This window comes from Taeniopygia guttata, chromosome 1 (assembly GCF_048771995.1).
Source record: "Taeniopygia guttata chromosome 1, bTaeGut7.mat, whole genome shotgun sequence".
Classification (NCBI taxonomy): Eukaryota; Metazoa; Chordata; class Aves; order Passeriformes; family Estrildidae; genus Taeniopygia; species Taeniopygia guttata.
In genome coordinates, this window is record NC_133024.1 from 113,443,559 (window position 1) to 113,462,314 (window position 18,756).

Genomic DNA, 18,756 nt, shown 5'->3' on the forward strand with positions numbered 1-18,756 from the left:
CCTGTGCTGCTATTTCGTATTCATGAACACTAAATTCATTCATATTTGATGTGTGCAACCCTGCTGAAAGGCAAAAAAAAACCTGCTGGAAAAGCTTCAGCTAAGAATTGGGTATTATCAGTGAGAAGAAAAAATATTTTCTTAGGTTTTATTTTCTTTAATCATTCTACTGCTAATTCCAAGATTTTCAACAAACAATTTTGTTGTTAGTTTTAAAAAAAAGGGTTTGGTACCAAATAAAAATAGTATTATGTGATAGCTGTTGAAGAGAGCCAGTTTTAGCTGCTGAATATATTGCATCTAATTTATTGCCCTATTAGCTGAGAACAAAATTCTTCTGTATTTTTTTCCTACTCCATACAGAATACTTTTGAGAGTAATTTAATATATAGGTACAGCATTTGGGGTTAGATTTATATCTTAATTTATTCTTCCAAACATGACTTTGATTATATCATTTAAAAAAGAAAAATCAGCCCACTTTAATATGTATCATGCTCAGATTTTTGTGTAGAAGTGGAATGGCTTTTTCTTTCTGCCTAGGCTTATTTTTAGCCCAGTTGCACGTAGGTTTAATTTACTGTAAACTTTTCCTTCAGAAAAATAACAATTTTATTACAAAGTAGGTGTCACGAAGAATTAAACGCCCGACCCGTAATTTCTCACACCTTTTTTCTGGTAGGATAAATCAGCACCTGGCAGAAGGCTGATTTATCAGCCTTTGGGTGAAGTGTTAGGTGGTGATGTTGTGTCAAAGGTGGACCTTGTTCCTCTGGGTCCTTCCCCCTTAAAATCAGATTTATGGGCTGGGGCAGCAAACGTGTCCCAATTACTGGTGTGGGACCAGTTTCCCTCTCAGAGCTTCCCTTGCACTTTTATTTCTGCGATTGAAATCTGCTGGTAAAGAGGATTTTGCCCTGTGATTTTTTAGTATCCTGTGCTTTAAAATAAAATTTGATCATTTACTGATAGTGAGCCTGCACATGGATTTTTGGGTAACACATCAACGGTGCATTTGTGATAAATTAGGGAAGTCCTTCTTCTGTTGTTGTATGTGCATGTGGAGCTGACTTAGCACTAATAAAACATTTTAGAATATTTTAACACAACTCCACTTTGCTCTTTTTCACCAGGAGACACAAGCTGAGCTGTAAATTCTGCTTTTATCAGAAACCTCGAGTAGGCCTCAAAATCAGCCATGAGAAATGAGCTCAGTGGCCTAAAACCCATCAAATTCAGGAGTTTTTGTTTCAGCAGACTGTTGGCCTTTCAGATGGAATATGGTTCCCTTCCCAATGTCATGGGCTTTTTTTTTTCCACATGCATAGATGGCCCCAGGATTTTTTTTTAGGTTTTTTTGGTTTTTTTTTTTACAGCTACGCTTTCAGCTCTGGATGACGTTTAGCCTTTGACCCAGGCACTTTCTTACAATAAACAGTTTGTTGATGAGAGCAGCTGCTGGGAAGATTGTTTCCAGACTGTTCTGCTGCAGCTGAGCAAGGAAAGGAAGCAAAATTTAAAAATTTGGGATGCACCTTACAGCCTGCTCCTTGTTCCTCCCCTCAGAGCTGGTTTGTGCTGAGCAAACCTCCAGCACCTATTCCCATCCTTCTTCTGGCATCCCAATTCCCAAGTGGAACATTCTGTTAAAGCCAGGAGAGATGCAGATAAAACAAACCTGCTGTGAAAACCATAATAACATTTCCTTCTGTATTATTTTTAACCTATTTACTCTGAATTTTCATTATTTTTCTCTACAAAAAGTAACATCCTGACTTATTTTTCATCAGTCACTGAATCCTGACCTGGGCCCTGTTGCCCGTTGGATAAATGAATTTTCTGCCTACACACGGCGCTTTTTAAAGCTAAATTTAATTTTGGATTCAGATTTAGGCAGGGATTTATGAGCAGTTGCTGGATGGGTAGTCCAGGAATGGGTTGAAATCTAAGATGCTTCGTGTTCAAAGAGATGGGGCTGCAATAAAGAGGGTAAGGATACCTTGCAGCACTTTGTTAAAAATCTTTCCCTTTTTTGGATGAAGTATTCCACATATCAGTTGGGAAAATGGATCCACTGTGTTTATGTAATGCAATACTTGTTTTTAAAAACACTCTGAAGAGTGGAGACAAAAATAAGGCACTTGACTTAGTGTCTGGAATGATCTTTCAGAAATGATGAGCTTTTTCTGCCTCTCTTCGGCTAAATAACCACCCAAACCCAAAATAACCTCTGGAGACTCCTAAAAATCAGGTTGGTTGGGAATTCAAAAACTGACCAACCTTGCCATCTTTCTAAATATTCTTCTGTCCTTTGTGCAGTCCAAATCTCCTGCTTTGCACCGTATCTTATATTTAGGAAATATAAAAATATTATTAATAAACTGAAACAGATTTCCAGGCTGTGCAGAATCCTGGGAATGCACAGCAAGTACCAGCCAAGTAACTCCAGTTCATGAGAACATGAAATGAAAATGTGCCTCAGTTGTAGGACAATAAAATCTTTATGAAGTTCTTCAGGCCATGGGGAAAGGAGGGAGTGGAGAAATGGGGATTTAAAGGGTTTTTACCCAGTGAACAAAAACACCACTGGTGGAAACAATGGCCTGAAATTAATTGTAAACAGTTAATATTTAAGGAGTTTTCTAAAAACTTCCTAAAAATTGGATTAATTTGAGTACTTTGTGTATTTCCAGATTCTGAATGTGTTGTAAAGAGGTTTTTGTGTTTAAAAGTTCTGTTTGTTGCCTTGGTTTCAGTTGTTAGAAAATCCATCTCCAAGCTTGCACCTCCTTAAGTCTGGAAGGGCAACATTGAGGACTCTGGGTGTGAATGTGCAGTTTGGGAATGTTATTAAATATTAATGACATCAGCATTGAAATTATTATTTTTTAAATTATTTTTATTTTCATTATTTTCATTATTTTTATTATTATTATCTAATGAGATCTAATACCCATTCTTCATCCTCTCCACTTTCTCTGTGATCACCAAGAGATGATCTTTCCTCATTTCTCTATCAAATTTTTGCTTTTTTTTTTTCCCCTCTCATTTCTTCAGGCTTTTTCTACAGGAAAAGTCATTGTACTTTGCTTTTAAGGGAAAACAGTGCATTTTAATGAAAGATTGAGGTAGTAAACTTAATATATAGTATTTTACAAAACCTCATTACAAGGTAGAGTTTGAAATTAATAAGAATAGTAGATAACACAATTTTCCTGCACATTATGTGTATTTACAGTAAGTAAATATAATTCTATGTTGAGATATTTATCTATATATACAAATATGTTGGGATATATATAGATATATTTATATTTATATATTTTGGTCATTTTAAATACTGTTTCTATGAGATGGAAGAGATGGAAGCTCTCCAGTGGTTAATTTAAATTTAACACCTTGAAACCTTTGAGCCTATTGAGCAAAGCTGTGTAACACAAGGAGCACATGGAGATATTTTTTGTCTCTATGTGTGTGAATTTTTATATTTCAATTTGAACTCAAAGGACAGCCCTTCATTAAAATATTTCCTTTCCTATCAGTGCTAACAGAGAATCCAGAGGGATGAAATGCATACATTTCAGATCCTATTGGATTGTATAATACTCCTTTGGGAGCAGGCAATTCTGGAAAAAAAAGCAGATTTTAGTCCTGTTGGAGGTGTGATGTCTGGTTTTGCTTCAGACAGGCTCCTCTAAAAATTGGGTGCTTTATGCCTGTGTAATCCTCACTTGCTTGCAGTTCAAAAAACAAGCATAAATATATAAATGTATATATATATGTATATGTATAATATATATTTATATATTTATAATATATATATAATTTAGCCACTCCATCAGCTGATAATACATAAATCAGTGCATCAACTGGAAAGTTCTCAAAAATAGAGGTAGTTAATTTAACTGGAAATCATTAGATTTTATACAAAGGAGGGAAAAAAAGTTTGAAATCATGCTCTGTGTCTGCAGAAAGTGAATATTTGGCCTTGCTTCACAAGTACAATGTTTTAATCCCAATATTGAGTGTTCAGGTAGAGCATCATGGTTCAAATAATCTCCTTTTCCCTCACGAGAGGAGGGAGCTGATGGAAAATATTTGGTTTTTTGGCATTGTATTTTTAGCTTTCGTTTCATTTAGTCTCTATGTTTTTTATAGGAACCAAATTAAAATGGAATTTAATAGGAACCAAATGAATTTAGGCTGGGAGTGAATTTTGTCTTAACAAAGAATTCCATTGATGGGGAGTTTCAGGCCCATCGTTGGAGCTTGGTAGGAAAGAGCAGCTCCCAAATCTGCCCAGTTAAATTGCATTTATCTGTGTACATCAGCATGCAGATAAAAATAAAAAAACCCACATCCAAATCCTATCCATATAAACAGATTGTAAGAATAAAGTCTTGGATTTGGGTTTATTTTGAACCTTTATAACTGGGTGTGCTCGGTGCAGAACTCTCATTGTTTGACAGAGCCCAGGTGCAAATAAAATCTTCTCCATCAGGAGCTGTAATTTTGTGTTATTTTATACTACAGCAGAGAAGGCTCCAGATGCAGCTGGTTTTTGTCTCCCTTTTCCCTCCTTGTTGTTCAGTCTCAAGCTCTAAGTGAGCGCTGGGGAAAAGTGAAACTTAATGATTATGAAATTAAAAAGAATTTTAAACAGCAAAAGCAAACTTCTGTTACAGAGAAGTTTCTGCACACACCTGACCAAACTCTTCAAATTACAGAAGGCAGATGTGAAATCATAAATAAAATACAGCTTTTGCTCTTCCTTCTTTATGTTACAATTACCACAATTTGTGCTGATGAGTGGGGGAGTGAGGGTCTGGAGTGTGCAGTAGCTGTATTTGGATTTCTGGGAATTTTGGGGATTACTGTCCTCTGCATCTCCCTTCTTGTTCAGAGCTTTTTTTTTTCACTCAGTGCCACTCTCAGTGTGACAAATCAGAATTCTCCTGGTGTGCCCCTGGGTACTGGATCAGTGCTTGGAAATTCCCAATCTCTCCTTGGCTTCTTTTAAAATATTTCAATTGAGCTTTGGAGTGTGGAGAATTTATTAGTGAGAGGTGTTGGGTAGTTTCTGTTGGTGCAGTGCTTTTCTGCTTTTAGTTGATTATTTTTTTTTAGTGTGCATTGAAATTACTTTTTTTTTTTTTACCATTTAAAATAGAGATAGAAATATTTTCTTATTATAAATATTAAACTTGTGGATGAACACTGAGTAGCTCTCTTGTCACCAAGCTGTTTAGTTGGGATGAGGAATTTAATTCTTACTTAGAGAAAGAAATGAACATATTTACCTTAGGGAATGTACTCTTGAAAAGTGTGATTGGGAGAAAAACCACACAGTTTTATAGGAAATAATGGCTTTAGGATGAAGGAAAACAGGATTAAGTTGGATATTAGGGTGAAATTGTTCCCTGGGAGGGTGGGGAGACCCTGGCACAGGGTGCCCAAGGAGGTTGGGGATTCTCCTGGATCCCTGGCAGTGCCCAAGGCCAGGTTGGACCCTGGGGCTGGAGCAGCCTGGGACAGTGGGAGGTGGGATGAATAATCCTTAAAATCCCTTCCAAACCCTTCTGGGATTCTGTACTTCATGAAAAATTTGACTTGGCTTCAGTTCTCCTGCCCAAACCTGATGAAGAACAGTTTCAGCATTTATTTGTGCCACCCTACAGGCAGTTTAGTTATTAAATTCACAAAACCTGTCGCTGGTAGGTTGTGAAATGCAGATTTTCCACCACGGTGTGCGTGAGTGGCTGCAGATCCTGTCAGAGCCTGAACACAGAACAGCTGCAGCTTCTGGGATTCCAGAATCCTTCAATCTCAGGGCAGCATCTTCCCAGGAAAGCTGTGTCCAGCAGTTTGGGGGTTCCCTGCCCTGGGCTGCTCCAGAGGTGTCCAGGAGGTTCCCAATCCAACACCTCTCGTGGCAGTGGCCACCAGAGGCTGCTGCAGAACGGCAGATGCTGCTGGAACAGGGAATTCCAGCTGAAATCCCACAGTAATATTCCTGCTCAGTGGACTTGGAGCAGAAATTAACCATAACTTCACGTATCAGTTTATTTTTTTGCACAATAATGTTATTTTTTACGTGCCAATATGATCGTGGGACGTTCAGCATCCCTGTTCCTGGAACTTTGTATGAAGGAATTTATTAGAGTAAAAATTAATTTTTCTATGGTGACTAGTATTTGAAACTTTGTTTTAAATATAAACCCCTATTTTCTTAGGAATTTGTAAAAATCCCCATCCTTGATTATGTGTTTATATCTTTGATCAGCTCAATAAGCACATGGACATTATGGGGGAAATTAGCTTGAGAATTGCACACATAGAACAATTCTTAAATGGTTCAGGATGTGTTAGAAGCAGTGAAATCAAGAAGTTTGCTTAAAATCTATGGGGAAAAATAACTTGAAATAATACACTCAGGAGAGTAAATGGTTGGAATTGTGTGACATATTTGTAATAATGGAACAGCACACAGAAATAGGTGCTTTTTTGTTCTTTCCAGAAAATACTCTGTGGCAAAAACACATCATAATTTCCGACACAACCTCAAGCACCTTCATTATTTATTTACAGTGTCATCACACTTTAGTCACCTTTATTTTGTAACTTAATTTCTGTCAGACTGTAAACCCATCCTTAGGTGAGTTAATTCTGGGAGAGTTAAACTAGTTTTAACTTTGGGTGAGTTAAAATTCTGTTTCTGTGTGTAGGACTTGCACATCCAGTGCTGCTGAGTGAATTTCTGTGTTTGGAAAGCAATAGGAAAACACTCTCTGATTAAGCACAGTTTTTCCATGTTCTCCCTGACAGAAATGAAAGCTGTAATTTTTCTAAATATCAGTTACAGCCAATCAGTTACTGCGGGTATGTAAAACAAGTGGGATAATGTGTAAGGAATTTATTTATTCTGTCAAAGCTCTGAGTGAAGGTGCAAGTCAAAGAAATGCTCACAAAACCTTAATCATCATCATCACATCATCATTTATGATGCAGAGCAAAAATTAATAAAGGAGTGGAAAGGAAATATTTAAAGATATTTTATCCAAGAGTTTGACAGAAAATATTCAGAGGGGGCTTTAGGAAAGCAAGATATGAGGAGTAATTTCTCTGTAACTAAAATTTAGCTGCTGAGTCTCTCTTAGGTTGTCCTGGGGCTTGGAACCAAGTGCTTGACAGAATTTGGGGAAAATTATTGTTTTCTTTGTGTCCTGCTCTGCCACTGGTGCTGCAGGGCTGACAGCCCTGTGAAATTTGAGAGCAGGTCATTTCTGGGGGTGAAAATCCAGAGGAAGGTGTTGGGAACAGGAGCACTTCTTTCATTCCTTCTCCAGGTAGAAGAGTGGGATGTGGAAAGGAGGAGTCATTCCTTGGAAAGATAACTGTTTATGGGAAGTTTGCTCTCAATTTGTGGGTTTTGAGGAGTTGGGCTGGAGCTCAGACACATCTTGTTGTGGGGCAGGAGAGCTCAGTCCTGCCTCCAGCACCCACACAGGAAAAGTATTCCAGTTCCCAGATACAGCAGGGGTGGGAATGAGGATTCTGGGTTTGCTTAGGACCTTTTTGCATAAAAATCAGATCTCTTCCTCTTGGGCAAGAATCAGTAGTGCCTTATTTCCATTGAAGCCACAATTGTTTGTGGTTTCATTTATCACATAAAAGACAACTTCAGCTCTCTGAAATTTAAGATGCATAGTGAGCAAAAAGTCCCAGAATCTGTGTTTGTGGCTGTTCCTAAAGGCGTGGCAAACATTTCATGTCAAACTTCTTAAACTAGAATTTGTTACCTCCAGAAAGAGTGAATGTGGAGCAGTTGGCTCAGGGTGTCACCACAGGGGTATTAATAGTAGTAAATCATCCCTTAGCTGAAGGTATGACCTGTTTTAGGCAGATATTCCACTGAGAAATCAGTAAAAAAAAATTATTTTTTTTTTTTAATGCTGCTTTAGCCTTCAAATTGAGTCTTCATTGTGGGAAGTGGATTTGTAGGGAATTCTCCAAGCCTGACAGAAGGATCACACAGTGAGCACCTGTGTGCAAACCCTGAGATCAGAAATGCTGCCTTAGAAATGCCATGGGATAGAACAGACATTGCTGAGGGAGAAATACAAGTTTCAAAGGATGGCCTTGCAAATAAGGCTGGATCCTTTGGAGGAATAGAACTATGAAAAATGCATTGCAGTGGGACCCACGAGGGGTAATTTTAGATAATTGGCTTTAAGGCATTTACAGCATGGTGTGGCTAAAGCTGATAGGCCAAGAAACACTTAGAGTGTATTGTAATTAGGAAATAATTAGCTTCTAATTCTGATGTTGTGAATGATAACATCTGTATTGTTTCACCCTTCGCATGAGACTGAAAATGGAATAAAAGTTTTTAAAAAAAACACCTTTCTGGGTCCCCATCTCTGGGTCAGAAAAAGGCTTAATCCAACACTTAGTGCTGGACTAAAGGGCTTCTTCCAGCAGAGGATCTCAGCACGTTGAGAAACCTGCAAGATGCAGATGAATGTGTGCACTCCACACTTCAGGATGTAGGAAAACCTCTACAAACCCTGCTACAGAGAAAAATTAAGCTTAATTAATCTTCAAAGGTGTGTGGTCTCAACTCTAGGACAGTATCAAGTAATCAAGCCAGGCTGGACTAGAACGAGCAGGAGAACTTAGTTTTTGAAGAGGGAAAATTCCTTTGTTTTGAAGTAGAAGATTGCTTGACTAAAAATGTTTTTGGAAGAACGCTGGTGTGTCCTGACACGGGGTGATCTTTCTCATCTTGTTGCCCTTGCCTGCAGGAAATCCATCTTGCTTTCCTGAAATGGCTGGAGGGGAACGTGGATGCTGAGGGACTGAGGGCATCCCGCAAGGTGTCCCTGAAGTTTGTTTCATCCCCTGAGCACAAGGTGGAGGTGACTCCGTCCCTGGTGCCGGTGATCACGGAGATGGGGAGGTTCTCCTCAGAGCATTTCAGCCTCCAGACCTATCAGCAGCATCTCCAGACCAAGAAGCTGGGCAAGATCCTTCTTTTCACTGAGGTGGCCACGACAACCATGAATCTTCTGGATGGGTAAGATCTGAATTAACTTTCTGATCGGGAGTTCATAGTTGTGGTAACACACAATGATCAGAGAGGAACTGGACATGAAATGGAGAACTTTATTTTCATAGGATATTAATTGATAATGTATTAAATACTGAGCCATAAAGGGTGGGGAAAGCTGATTTGGACTCAACTTTTTGCTTGACAGTGGAGTTTAATCTTTATTCCTCTGAACATCACTGTGAGAAAATTCAATTTAATAAATACTCCTATTTAGGAGATAAAATACATTCTCTAGTGCAAATTATTATCTCAGCCTTTTATTTGAAAGACTGATACCAAGCAGGTTGTGCCTCTAATTTTAACATTCCTGTTTTCTCTCATTTATTTTGCTGAATTTTTCCCTAAAATGCTCTTTAGTGTTTGGTTTGGGTTTTTAAAACGTGGATTAGGGCTCTGCTAGAGGTTCTTTCATGATCACACAGATGACCCTTGTGAATGAGCTGTGGGATACCTTAGAGGAGGTTCTTCATTAGAGTTTAAATGGGATTAAGTGATAGGAAAATCACAGTTACTAAATCTCAGCCTGGAGTCTGTGTACAAAGGCTGTACTGTTGTGTTTAGTGGAAATTCGGTGGAAAAATCTGTCGTGGGGAAGTTGTTGCTCTTCAGGACAGAAACTCCAAGCCTGCAGCTGTAAATTCTGGTGGCAGCTAGTTTTGAATTATCAGGGTTAATTTATCTGCAGAAATTGCAGATGAATTTTACAGGTGAAAAACAACCTCAGGAATTTTGTTTGGGATTTTTTTCTTTAATCAAGATTGAATTGTCTTGAGTGTTGTTGTCACTAATGAGTTAACCAATAATAATGCTTCAGTTCTCAGCCTGATAGCCTAAATTGCAATTTATGGACAAATACAAATTTAATTTCCAGACCATTCCCTGTGTGTTCAAACATCCACACATGAAAAAAAAAAAAAAGTTTCTGTCTGATTTTGCCAATCCTCTCCCCCAGATTTAATCCTGCAGCTGATTTTGCAGTGGCTTTTGCAGAGATAGAGACTTGCCAGTTTGATAAGAGGCCATGAAGAGTTATTTCATAGAAATACAATTATTTGTAGCATTTACTTCTTCATTTTTAGTGCTCACAGCATGTTCAGCCCATAGGGTTGAAAGGTGGACTGTGAAGAAATTGGTGATGATTTAATAAATCAAGAGGTTTCTTCCCTCAGTTTGTTTTGGTTCTCAGTAACTTTGTTCCAACATCTCAGTAAAACAAAGTGTTTAAATTCAGAGTTTTGGGATTTGATTTGCATCGAGCTAAATAGAATCTGACCAATTTATGCATGATTAATCATCAAGGCAAGGGAGATAAGAGAAGTGGTCTTGATTTTTCAGATATGTTTAAAGGTTGGTTTTTTATATTGAGTAATCCAAATACAATGAAGTGCTCACAGGTATAGATCTTCAAGATTTCCCCCACCATTATGAGGCTTAAATAGTTAATTTTCAGGTAAGTTGTGAACTACAAGTCCTGACTCTACATATCTTATGCTATAAAGGTGGTCCTAGGCAGATAATAATTTGAATTATTAATTTATTAATAATCTATCTGCACTTTATCTTTTGAAAAGACCTTTCTTTTATTAAGTTAAAAAAATTGTCTTAGGTATTATGGTTGATGCTGTAAATACTCTGTTGTTGTGGGTAATGAAATAATGTAAACCTTGTGATTTGCAGTTCATTGAAAAACCTTGAGATTGAAATGATAACATTTCATAAATCCCTACAAATTGATGCAAAAATCAGGTAATTTTTGTTGAAGGAAAAAGTTGTCATGTTTTTAAGGTGCTTCCACAGGAACCAATATGAATTTATTAGGATATGTGTGTGGTGTTTGTGTCTAATTGCCAGTTCTGAATGAAAGCAAAACACATCTCAGGAAAAATAATTTTCTTTGCTTGAAGAAAAAATAGTTACTTATTGATCCTTCAGGATTCCCAAAAAAACATTACAACATTTTCTTCATGTAATCAGGCATTGCACGAGGGACTCTGTTAGGATCTCCCAAATTTGTCTCAAATTTTAACAAGTTTTGATGCTTAAATACAGATACCTCAAGAACTTAATGAATGAGATTTGTTGTAAATAGTTTAATTAGATTATCAAAATAATTCAGCATTTTACTTCTGCCGCTTCGGATTTTCTCGTACCTCTCCCACCAACTGGGTGCCAAACTTTTGTCTCCCTTTTCCACCTCCCCAGATTTCCATAACCCCCCAAAAAAATGAAGAGATGGAAGGGGGAAAAGGGGGCTGGAATTAATTTAATGGCTGAGCAAGCTCACAGTGGAGAAACAGCCGGAGCCTAATAGGGGCCTTTGTCTGCATTTCCACCCTGGCTGGGAACGTGCCAGTCAAAAGTCAGGCAGGAGGAACAGGTGGGAACTATTAGACCTGTCATAAAGTTTGAAAAATTGATTCTGGAGGCTGAGGGAATAGATTGGACTTGACAGTGTTGTCCTAAAGATTCTAAGGGAAAGTTGTGTTGTTTAATTTGGGATCCCTTGATTGTTCATTAGCTCTCCAGATGGTGGTTGGGCCGTTTGGTGCTCACTGTATTGGCCCTGCCTGCGTTTGTGTGTCCTGAGATCACACCAAAGTGGGAATTCACCTGTAGGTACCCCAAATTTAATGGCATTGGCCTAATTGTCAAATAAAAATTCCTAAAAATGTCATCTGTTGTTTTAAATTATCAATATTCCTTCTGTGATTTCATGTTCAAAGTCCTTTCAGGCTATTTTTTAAAGCACTGCAACTTTTATTTCTCGAACTGAAATTTCAAATCTTCCCCAAACATTGTTGTTTTTTTTTTTTTTTCTCTAGATGGAAATTCTTTCTGTGAGCTTCAGAAACCTTTTCTTCCCAAATGTTTATCCTAATGCCACCTGAGCAGGTTAACCCTGCCAGAAACAGTTCCACTTTCTCTGGCTCCTCAGAAGTGCAGGTTTTAAAATGAAACCATTGTTGTTGAGGCTGCATCTGGTGTAGTGATAAAAGTGTTACATTATAGACTTAAAATGGGTGTATATATAGTGTATATATACATTATACACTTACTACACTCATAAGGGTTGAGATTAACGAAGAATTATTTCTATTTTTAATATTTCTGCACACCCTAATTGGCTGGAATGGTTTCATGAGCATTTCACTAAAATTAAATGAATGAGATAGAAATTTCAGTTTTATTCTTTATCTTAGATTCTGTTTCAATATTTTAGTTGGCAGAAAAATTGATTTACACATGACTAAGCCAGCATGGGATATATTCTGTATAAAATGCCATAGTGGATCCCTTTTCCCCAATATTTAAGAAGCACAAAGTGCCATTGTTAGGGAGAGTTTGACACAAAAGTGGTGAATTTTAGTGGAAGTGAAATATGGGCTGAGGTTCCTTTCATAACTGCTGAATAGTATATGTAAATAAAATGTCAATTGAGAATAAACAATTTCCAAACAGCTAAAAGCTTTGCAGGATAAAGTCTTTTCTATTGTTGGCATCCTTTTACTTTTCTAGATTCATACTGCTGAATTTTGAAAAGCTGAACTGCAGCTCTAATTTTGGGAAGTGGGCATGTAGACTCATTTTATTGAAAACTCTTGGTTTAGTTGGATTGAAATATGGATGATGCTGATGCAGGTCTGAGTTAAGGAAAACCAGTGTGTAATTGAAGGAGATGGGAATGGCACTTCAGGGGCAAACAAGCTGAGATTGACAAACTCTGTTAGGGACTGGGGGATTTTTCATTTGGTTTTCAAGTCTTTGTGATGTTTTACTCTGTGTTTAGTTATTCATTGCACCTCCCCCTTATTCTCCATTGAAACTGTATTTTTTAAATATTTGAATGATATTATAAATATATAGTTGATCTAAATAGTTGAATGATTGGGATGAGCTTTAAGACCCCTTCCCACTCAAACCATTCCACGGTTCTTTGTATTTTAGCATGGTGAGACTCTCCCAGTACATTTTTAGCCTGCTAAAAATAAGTATTTTGTCACAAACATTAACAGTTTATATAAATTAACCCTCTCTACCCTCGTCCCTCAGGAATTTCGGTTGGGGAGTTAGACAATACCATAGTGTGCAGGAAAGATTCTTCCTTACAGGAAAGGTGCCTTTCTCTCAGGAAATTGGAAATTTAAATAGGAAATTATAAAACCATGTGCTGTTCCATAGGTCAGATGCGTTTTAACACTCTACATCTTCTATACTCAATCTTTTTTGCAGTTACATAACCCCAAAAAATGTTGTCAGTTTGGATATTGAGGTCATAATAGCTCATGCTGCCTTTAAAAACTCAGATCCCTTGGTTTTGTGAACCTGTAGGATGGGACAGGAATGCTGTGCTTGATTCATGTCTTATAATCTGAAGTTTGATACTAAGAGCAATAGACCTGCTCTTCATATTCCTAGATATAGGAGTGTATATAATATATATCATATTGCTTCATTATTTACATCACTGTTACTACTATTAAGCTTCCATTTCTTAATTTATTTGCGTGGCTGAAGGACTTTTTATCCTCCAAACAAAAAAAAGTTGGTGCATTAAATAGCTGATTCTGTGCTTTTCTTCCTTAAGGGTGTTTTTATATAGGCAGTGTTTTTGTGCCTTCCTTTGGTGCTAAAGAGCAGCTCAAATGGCAGAGTAAAGTTTGTTTCCCTTAAATCAAATCAAATTAAGTTCAACAGTAGGGGGTTTTTTTGTTGCTAATTTAATTTTAAATGTATAATATTTCATACTTTATTCTGCCATTCATTTATGGGCAGTGTTTTGCACCAGCCAGTGCTGGAGGAAGCTCAGCCTGATAACAAAAGATCACGCCGGAATTTTTGAATTTTTGGGACACAGCCAAGAGTCTGTTCCCTCCCTGGCCTGTAGAAAGGGAGGAATTCGGAAGTTTTTGGCACTGATTTGGTCCTGTGCCATTCCCAGACTCTTCCATGCCATCCCATTTTCCACGACACACTTGCTGAAAGATTTCTCTATTGGGATTTGGCATCTCCTTTGCTTCAGTTTTCCCTGACTTTCTCTCCACCTGTTGTGCACCATTCCTGAGGGCACCAAACAATCAGGTCCCTATTTTCCTGTCACGCACCTTGTGGGCCTGATTTGCCATGGAACTGAAGGCAAAATGTGCCCTTTTTTTTTTATTTTTTAATTTTTTTAATTGTTGTTGTTGTGTAAAATCAGTGCATTTTTTTCCTGTTAACAGAGTGGGCCCCCCGCTTGCAGTGCAGAGGGAGGTTTGGCATTCCCAATGGAATGGAGTCATAAAATAAAGATTCCCGTTTGGCAGAGCAATTAACCCGTGCTGAACTCCGATGGGAGATTGGGTTTCCCTGCTGCTGGAAGTTCCTGAACAATGCCCATTATCACAGGGACACCAACACAGCCCCAGCAGCCTTGAATCTGGGGAAATTGTTCTTAAATCTGAGGGGAATTATTATTTTAATCTGGGGGGAATTGTTCTTTAAATCTGGGGGAATTGTTCTTAAATCTGAGGGGAATTATTCTTTTAATCTGAGGGGAATTGTTCTTTTAATCTGGGGAGAATTGTTCTTTACATCAAAAGGGAATCCATCCTTAAATCTGGGGGGAATTGTTCTTTAAATCTGGGAGAATTGCTCTTTAAATCTGGGGGGAATTATTCTTTTAATCTAGGGGGAGTCGTTCTTTAAATCTAAAGGGAATCATTCCTTAAATCTAGGGGGAATCATTCTTTAAATCTGAGGGGAAATGTTCTTTAAACCTGGGGGGAGTTTGTTCTTTACATGTGGGGGAAATTGTTCTTTAAATCTGGGGGGAATTGTTCTTTAAATCTGAGGGGAATTCTTCTTTAAATCTGAGGGGAAATGTTCTTTAAATTTGGGGGAATAATTCTTTAATCTGAGGGGAAATGTTCTTTAAATAAGGAGGGAATTGCTCTTTAAATATGGGGGAAATTGGTTTTTTAAATCTGAGGGGAATTATTCTTTTAATCTGCAGGGATTCGTTCTTAAAATCTAAAGGGAATCAATCCTTAAATCTGGGGAAATCGTTCTTTAAATCTAAAGGTAATCATTCCTTAAATCTTGAGGGGAATTGTTCTTTAAATTGGGAGAATCATTCTTTAAATCTGAGGGAAATGTTCTTTAAATCTGGGGGGAATTTCTCTTTAAATCTGAAGGGAAACATTTATTAAATCTGAGGGGAATCATTCCTTAAATCTGAGGTTAATCTTTCTTTAAATCTGAGGGGAATTATTTTTTAAATCTAAAGGGAATCGTTCCTTAAATCTGAGTGGAATAACTCCTTAAATGTGAGGGAAATATTTTTTATAAATCTGAGGTTAATTTTTTCTTAAATCTGAGAGGAATCGTTCTTAAATCTGAGGGGAATTGTTCCTTGAATCTGAGGGGAATAATTCCTTAAATCTGAGGGAAATTGTTCTTTAAATTTGAGGGGAATTGTTCCTTAAATCAGAGGGAAACCCTGGCAGGCTCTACAGTTAAAACAAGAGTGAAGGAATGGTCATGGCAGGGTTTCTGTCCCATTTTGCTGGTTTGTTTTACACGCTGCTGTTTTCATGCCCACATTTTAAAACAGGGATTGGTAATAAAGTTGAAAAAATGGAATGCTGGAGTTTCAAATCATTGCAGCTTTTTGAAGAGGAGGATTAGCTTATGATCCATGTAGCAGAATACAGTATGCTATAATGAATACGATATCTTGTTATAAGTAATATTAAATGCAACATATTATGTGTACATTATTGCTGTTGGTTTGCTAATTCCATGGTTGTCAATTTTGCTCTTGAAATGTAACTTTTATTTCGGAAAAGGAAATGCTGCCTAAACTTAAACTGCCCAGAAGCACTCAGGGATTAAAATTTGTACTTCATTGAGAAAGATATCCTTGTGTTTATCAAATAGCCAACTTTTGCTTTTTTACATGAGCTCAGATAAGAATATAGTCTTAAATAAAGTCATGTGCCTCTAAAAATAATTTTAAAACCTCAAACCCAGTCATAAATCAATCTAGGGCAGTGTATGGACTTAAAAAGGGGAGGGTATGGCATAGAAAAACTTGGTATGTTATTAATCACAGAATCATGGAATGGTTTGGGTTGCAAAGGGACCTTAAAGCTCATCCAGTGCCACCCCTGCCATGGCAGGGACACCTCCCACTGTCCCAGGCTGCTCCAGCCCCAGTGTCCAACCTGGCCTTGGGCACTGCCAGGGATCCAGGGGCAGCTTTAAGGTCCCTTCCAACCCAAATAATTCTGGGCTTCTATGAAAGATCCAAAGGCTGAAGAACTACAACCAAATGTCATGCATAAAGTCAGAATGATTCCCTGAGCATGAATAGATTTATTAGAAACTCAAAGTTAGATCACAGTTTTCCATTTTGCACATCTCCATCTCTTTCCTTTTGTAAGGGAAAAAAAAAAAAGAAAAAGGAAGAAAAAAAGTTTGATTTCCTGTGGAAGCAAAGCAGGAGCTGGGAAACAAAGCATGGCAGCTTGGGGAAGTTCACACAGCACCTGTTCTGATGTGCTTTAGAATAAATACAGTGATTTTTGTTTATTCTTATGCTGCCAGTCAGGAGAGAGTGATTTAATTTCAGAATTAATTTCAAGTGCTTGTTTCCAGAGCCAAAAGCTTTGAAAGCTTGTGTAACTTCTAACTTAAGCAATAAACTTAGAAAATCCCACAGAATCTGAATTCTTGCCGTTAATCCCACTGGCCTGATTTATTTTCACTTATAGTGCTAGTTAAAATATTTTAAGAATCTGTTTGTATTCAAACAAGGGCTTGCATTTATCACACCTCATATCATTTAGCCTGAAATGTCACGGCCTGGAGAATGGTGTGTAAAAAAAAGTGAGGTTCCCCCAGTGCAGCTTTGTGATGCCCAGGATTGCTATAAAATCCTGTACCTCATGTTGCTCTCCAGAAATTTACTGGCATTGTTCTTTTTGCTGAACTGTTAAACGTAGATGAACGTCCAGAGGTTTTTTTTTGTAAACTTGAACTGACGCTATTTTTACATTTTTTTTTACTGATGATATTATCTTGCATCAAAAAAAGAAAAACCTGTAAGTGTTTTACAGGATTATTTGCAAACACAAAGCTCTTGTGGCTCGTTGCATTAAGGAGTTGTGGGATGCAGCTATAAAGTGTCCTATGACATTTTTAATTGGATTTATATCCAAATGGATCATCAGGCTGCCCATCACTGAGGAAGATGAAGAGGGAAAACTGGACAAGGAGGAAAAGGATGGAGATGGAGCTGAGACACAGGAAGAAGGAAATAAAAATTCAAGGGAAACAAATTTTTACTGATTATTCTTAAGCAAATACTCCAAGCTTAATGTAAAATAAATGGGATGTAGGGAGATTCCAGCATTAATAGGGGAACAATCATTGTTAAAACATTTATCAAACAATAATGATCACAAGCCCAAGACTCCCCTGTTCCATTGGCAGATTGTCAACTGAAATATAATTATCTCAGTGTTAAAGTTGGGTTTTTCTGAAGTTAAAGACTGGTAAGAATTCCAGTTAGGCACATGGTGGTTCCAGTCCTAGTTTTGGGAATTGGGGAGTGTGAGAGAAGGGGAGCACCTTTATTTTGTTGACACTAAATAATAACTTTGCTTGTGGTCATAACTGGATCTGCAAATACTGATGTCCTGCTCTGCTGGTTTATTTTTAATCATCCTTTACAATAATACATAAATAACTTACAGTTACAATAATATATAAATAACTAATCTGAATCCCGCAGATTGCTCATATTCCCTGCTTTTAAAATATAAATAGCTAATCTGAATGCCACAGATTGCTCATATTCCCTCCTTTTAAAAATGCCGTTTACAAGATATTAACTTGTACTTTTTGGATAATAAATATTCACTATATTGCATCTGTTAAGTGACAATAGAAAAACTTCAGAGTTCAGATGATCTTGAAGGCCCCTTCCAACCCAACCATTCTATGATTTTATGATTTATTAGCAGCAGATAATGTATAAACTCTGCATGGAGAGTGGTGCCAGATGTGAGAGATAAAAGGAATTGCTGGTGGCCACCTGCCTGAATGCTCATTTCAGCTCTGCTGTGGTGCTTGATGTCATGGAGAATTCATGGGATACAGAATCATTCAAAGGTAGCAGAGCATGGCAGGTTAGCAAGGAGGGATGCTTGTGGAATGCTGTTGGGTTGGAAAAATCCATCTGTTGGGTTGGAAAAACCTTTTGCCAGGTTTTGAAGAGCAGCTGTGAGTGGATATTTGGGTTTTTCTTCTGGTAGGGAAGCACAGAGAGCTCTGAGTGTGAAGGTGTTGGAAATTCAGGGCATTGCTGGGACTGCTGCTGGTTTGGCTGTCTTATTTTTATCTTAATATTTCTGTCTTTATATCAGCGTTGTGCTACCACTCAGTTTAGACTTAGAATCATAAAATTACAGAATTATTATGTTTTATATATTATTCAGAATGGTTTGAGTTAGATGGGACCTTAAAACCCAGCCCTTCCACTGTCCCAGGCTGCTCCAGCCTAGCCTTGAACGCTTCCAGGGATGGGACAGATTTGGTTTTTCATTTCTATTCTAGACAAAGTTTGCAAATTAATGTTTAGCTTTTTGGGGCAATAAAAA

General features: G+C 37.6%; 1 protein-coding gene across 5 annotated transcripts in view; it reads left to right on the forward strand.

The window, feature by feature from the left end:
* The window catches only part of HLCS (holocarboxylase synthetase), a 130,734-nt gene that overhangs the window by 30,277 nt on the left and 81,701 nt on the right, over window positions 1–18,756 (forward strand). For all 5 annotated transcript variants that reach the window (XM_072935941.1, XM_030284342.4, XM_030284339.4 and 2 more), the window contains exon 6: window positions 8,805–9,076. In XM_072935941.1, coding sequence (XP_072792042.1) covers window positions 8,805–9,076 — 272 coding nt within the window. The remainder of the gene's footprint in view (window positions 1–8,804; window positions 9,077–18,756) is intronic.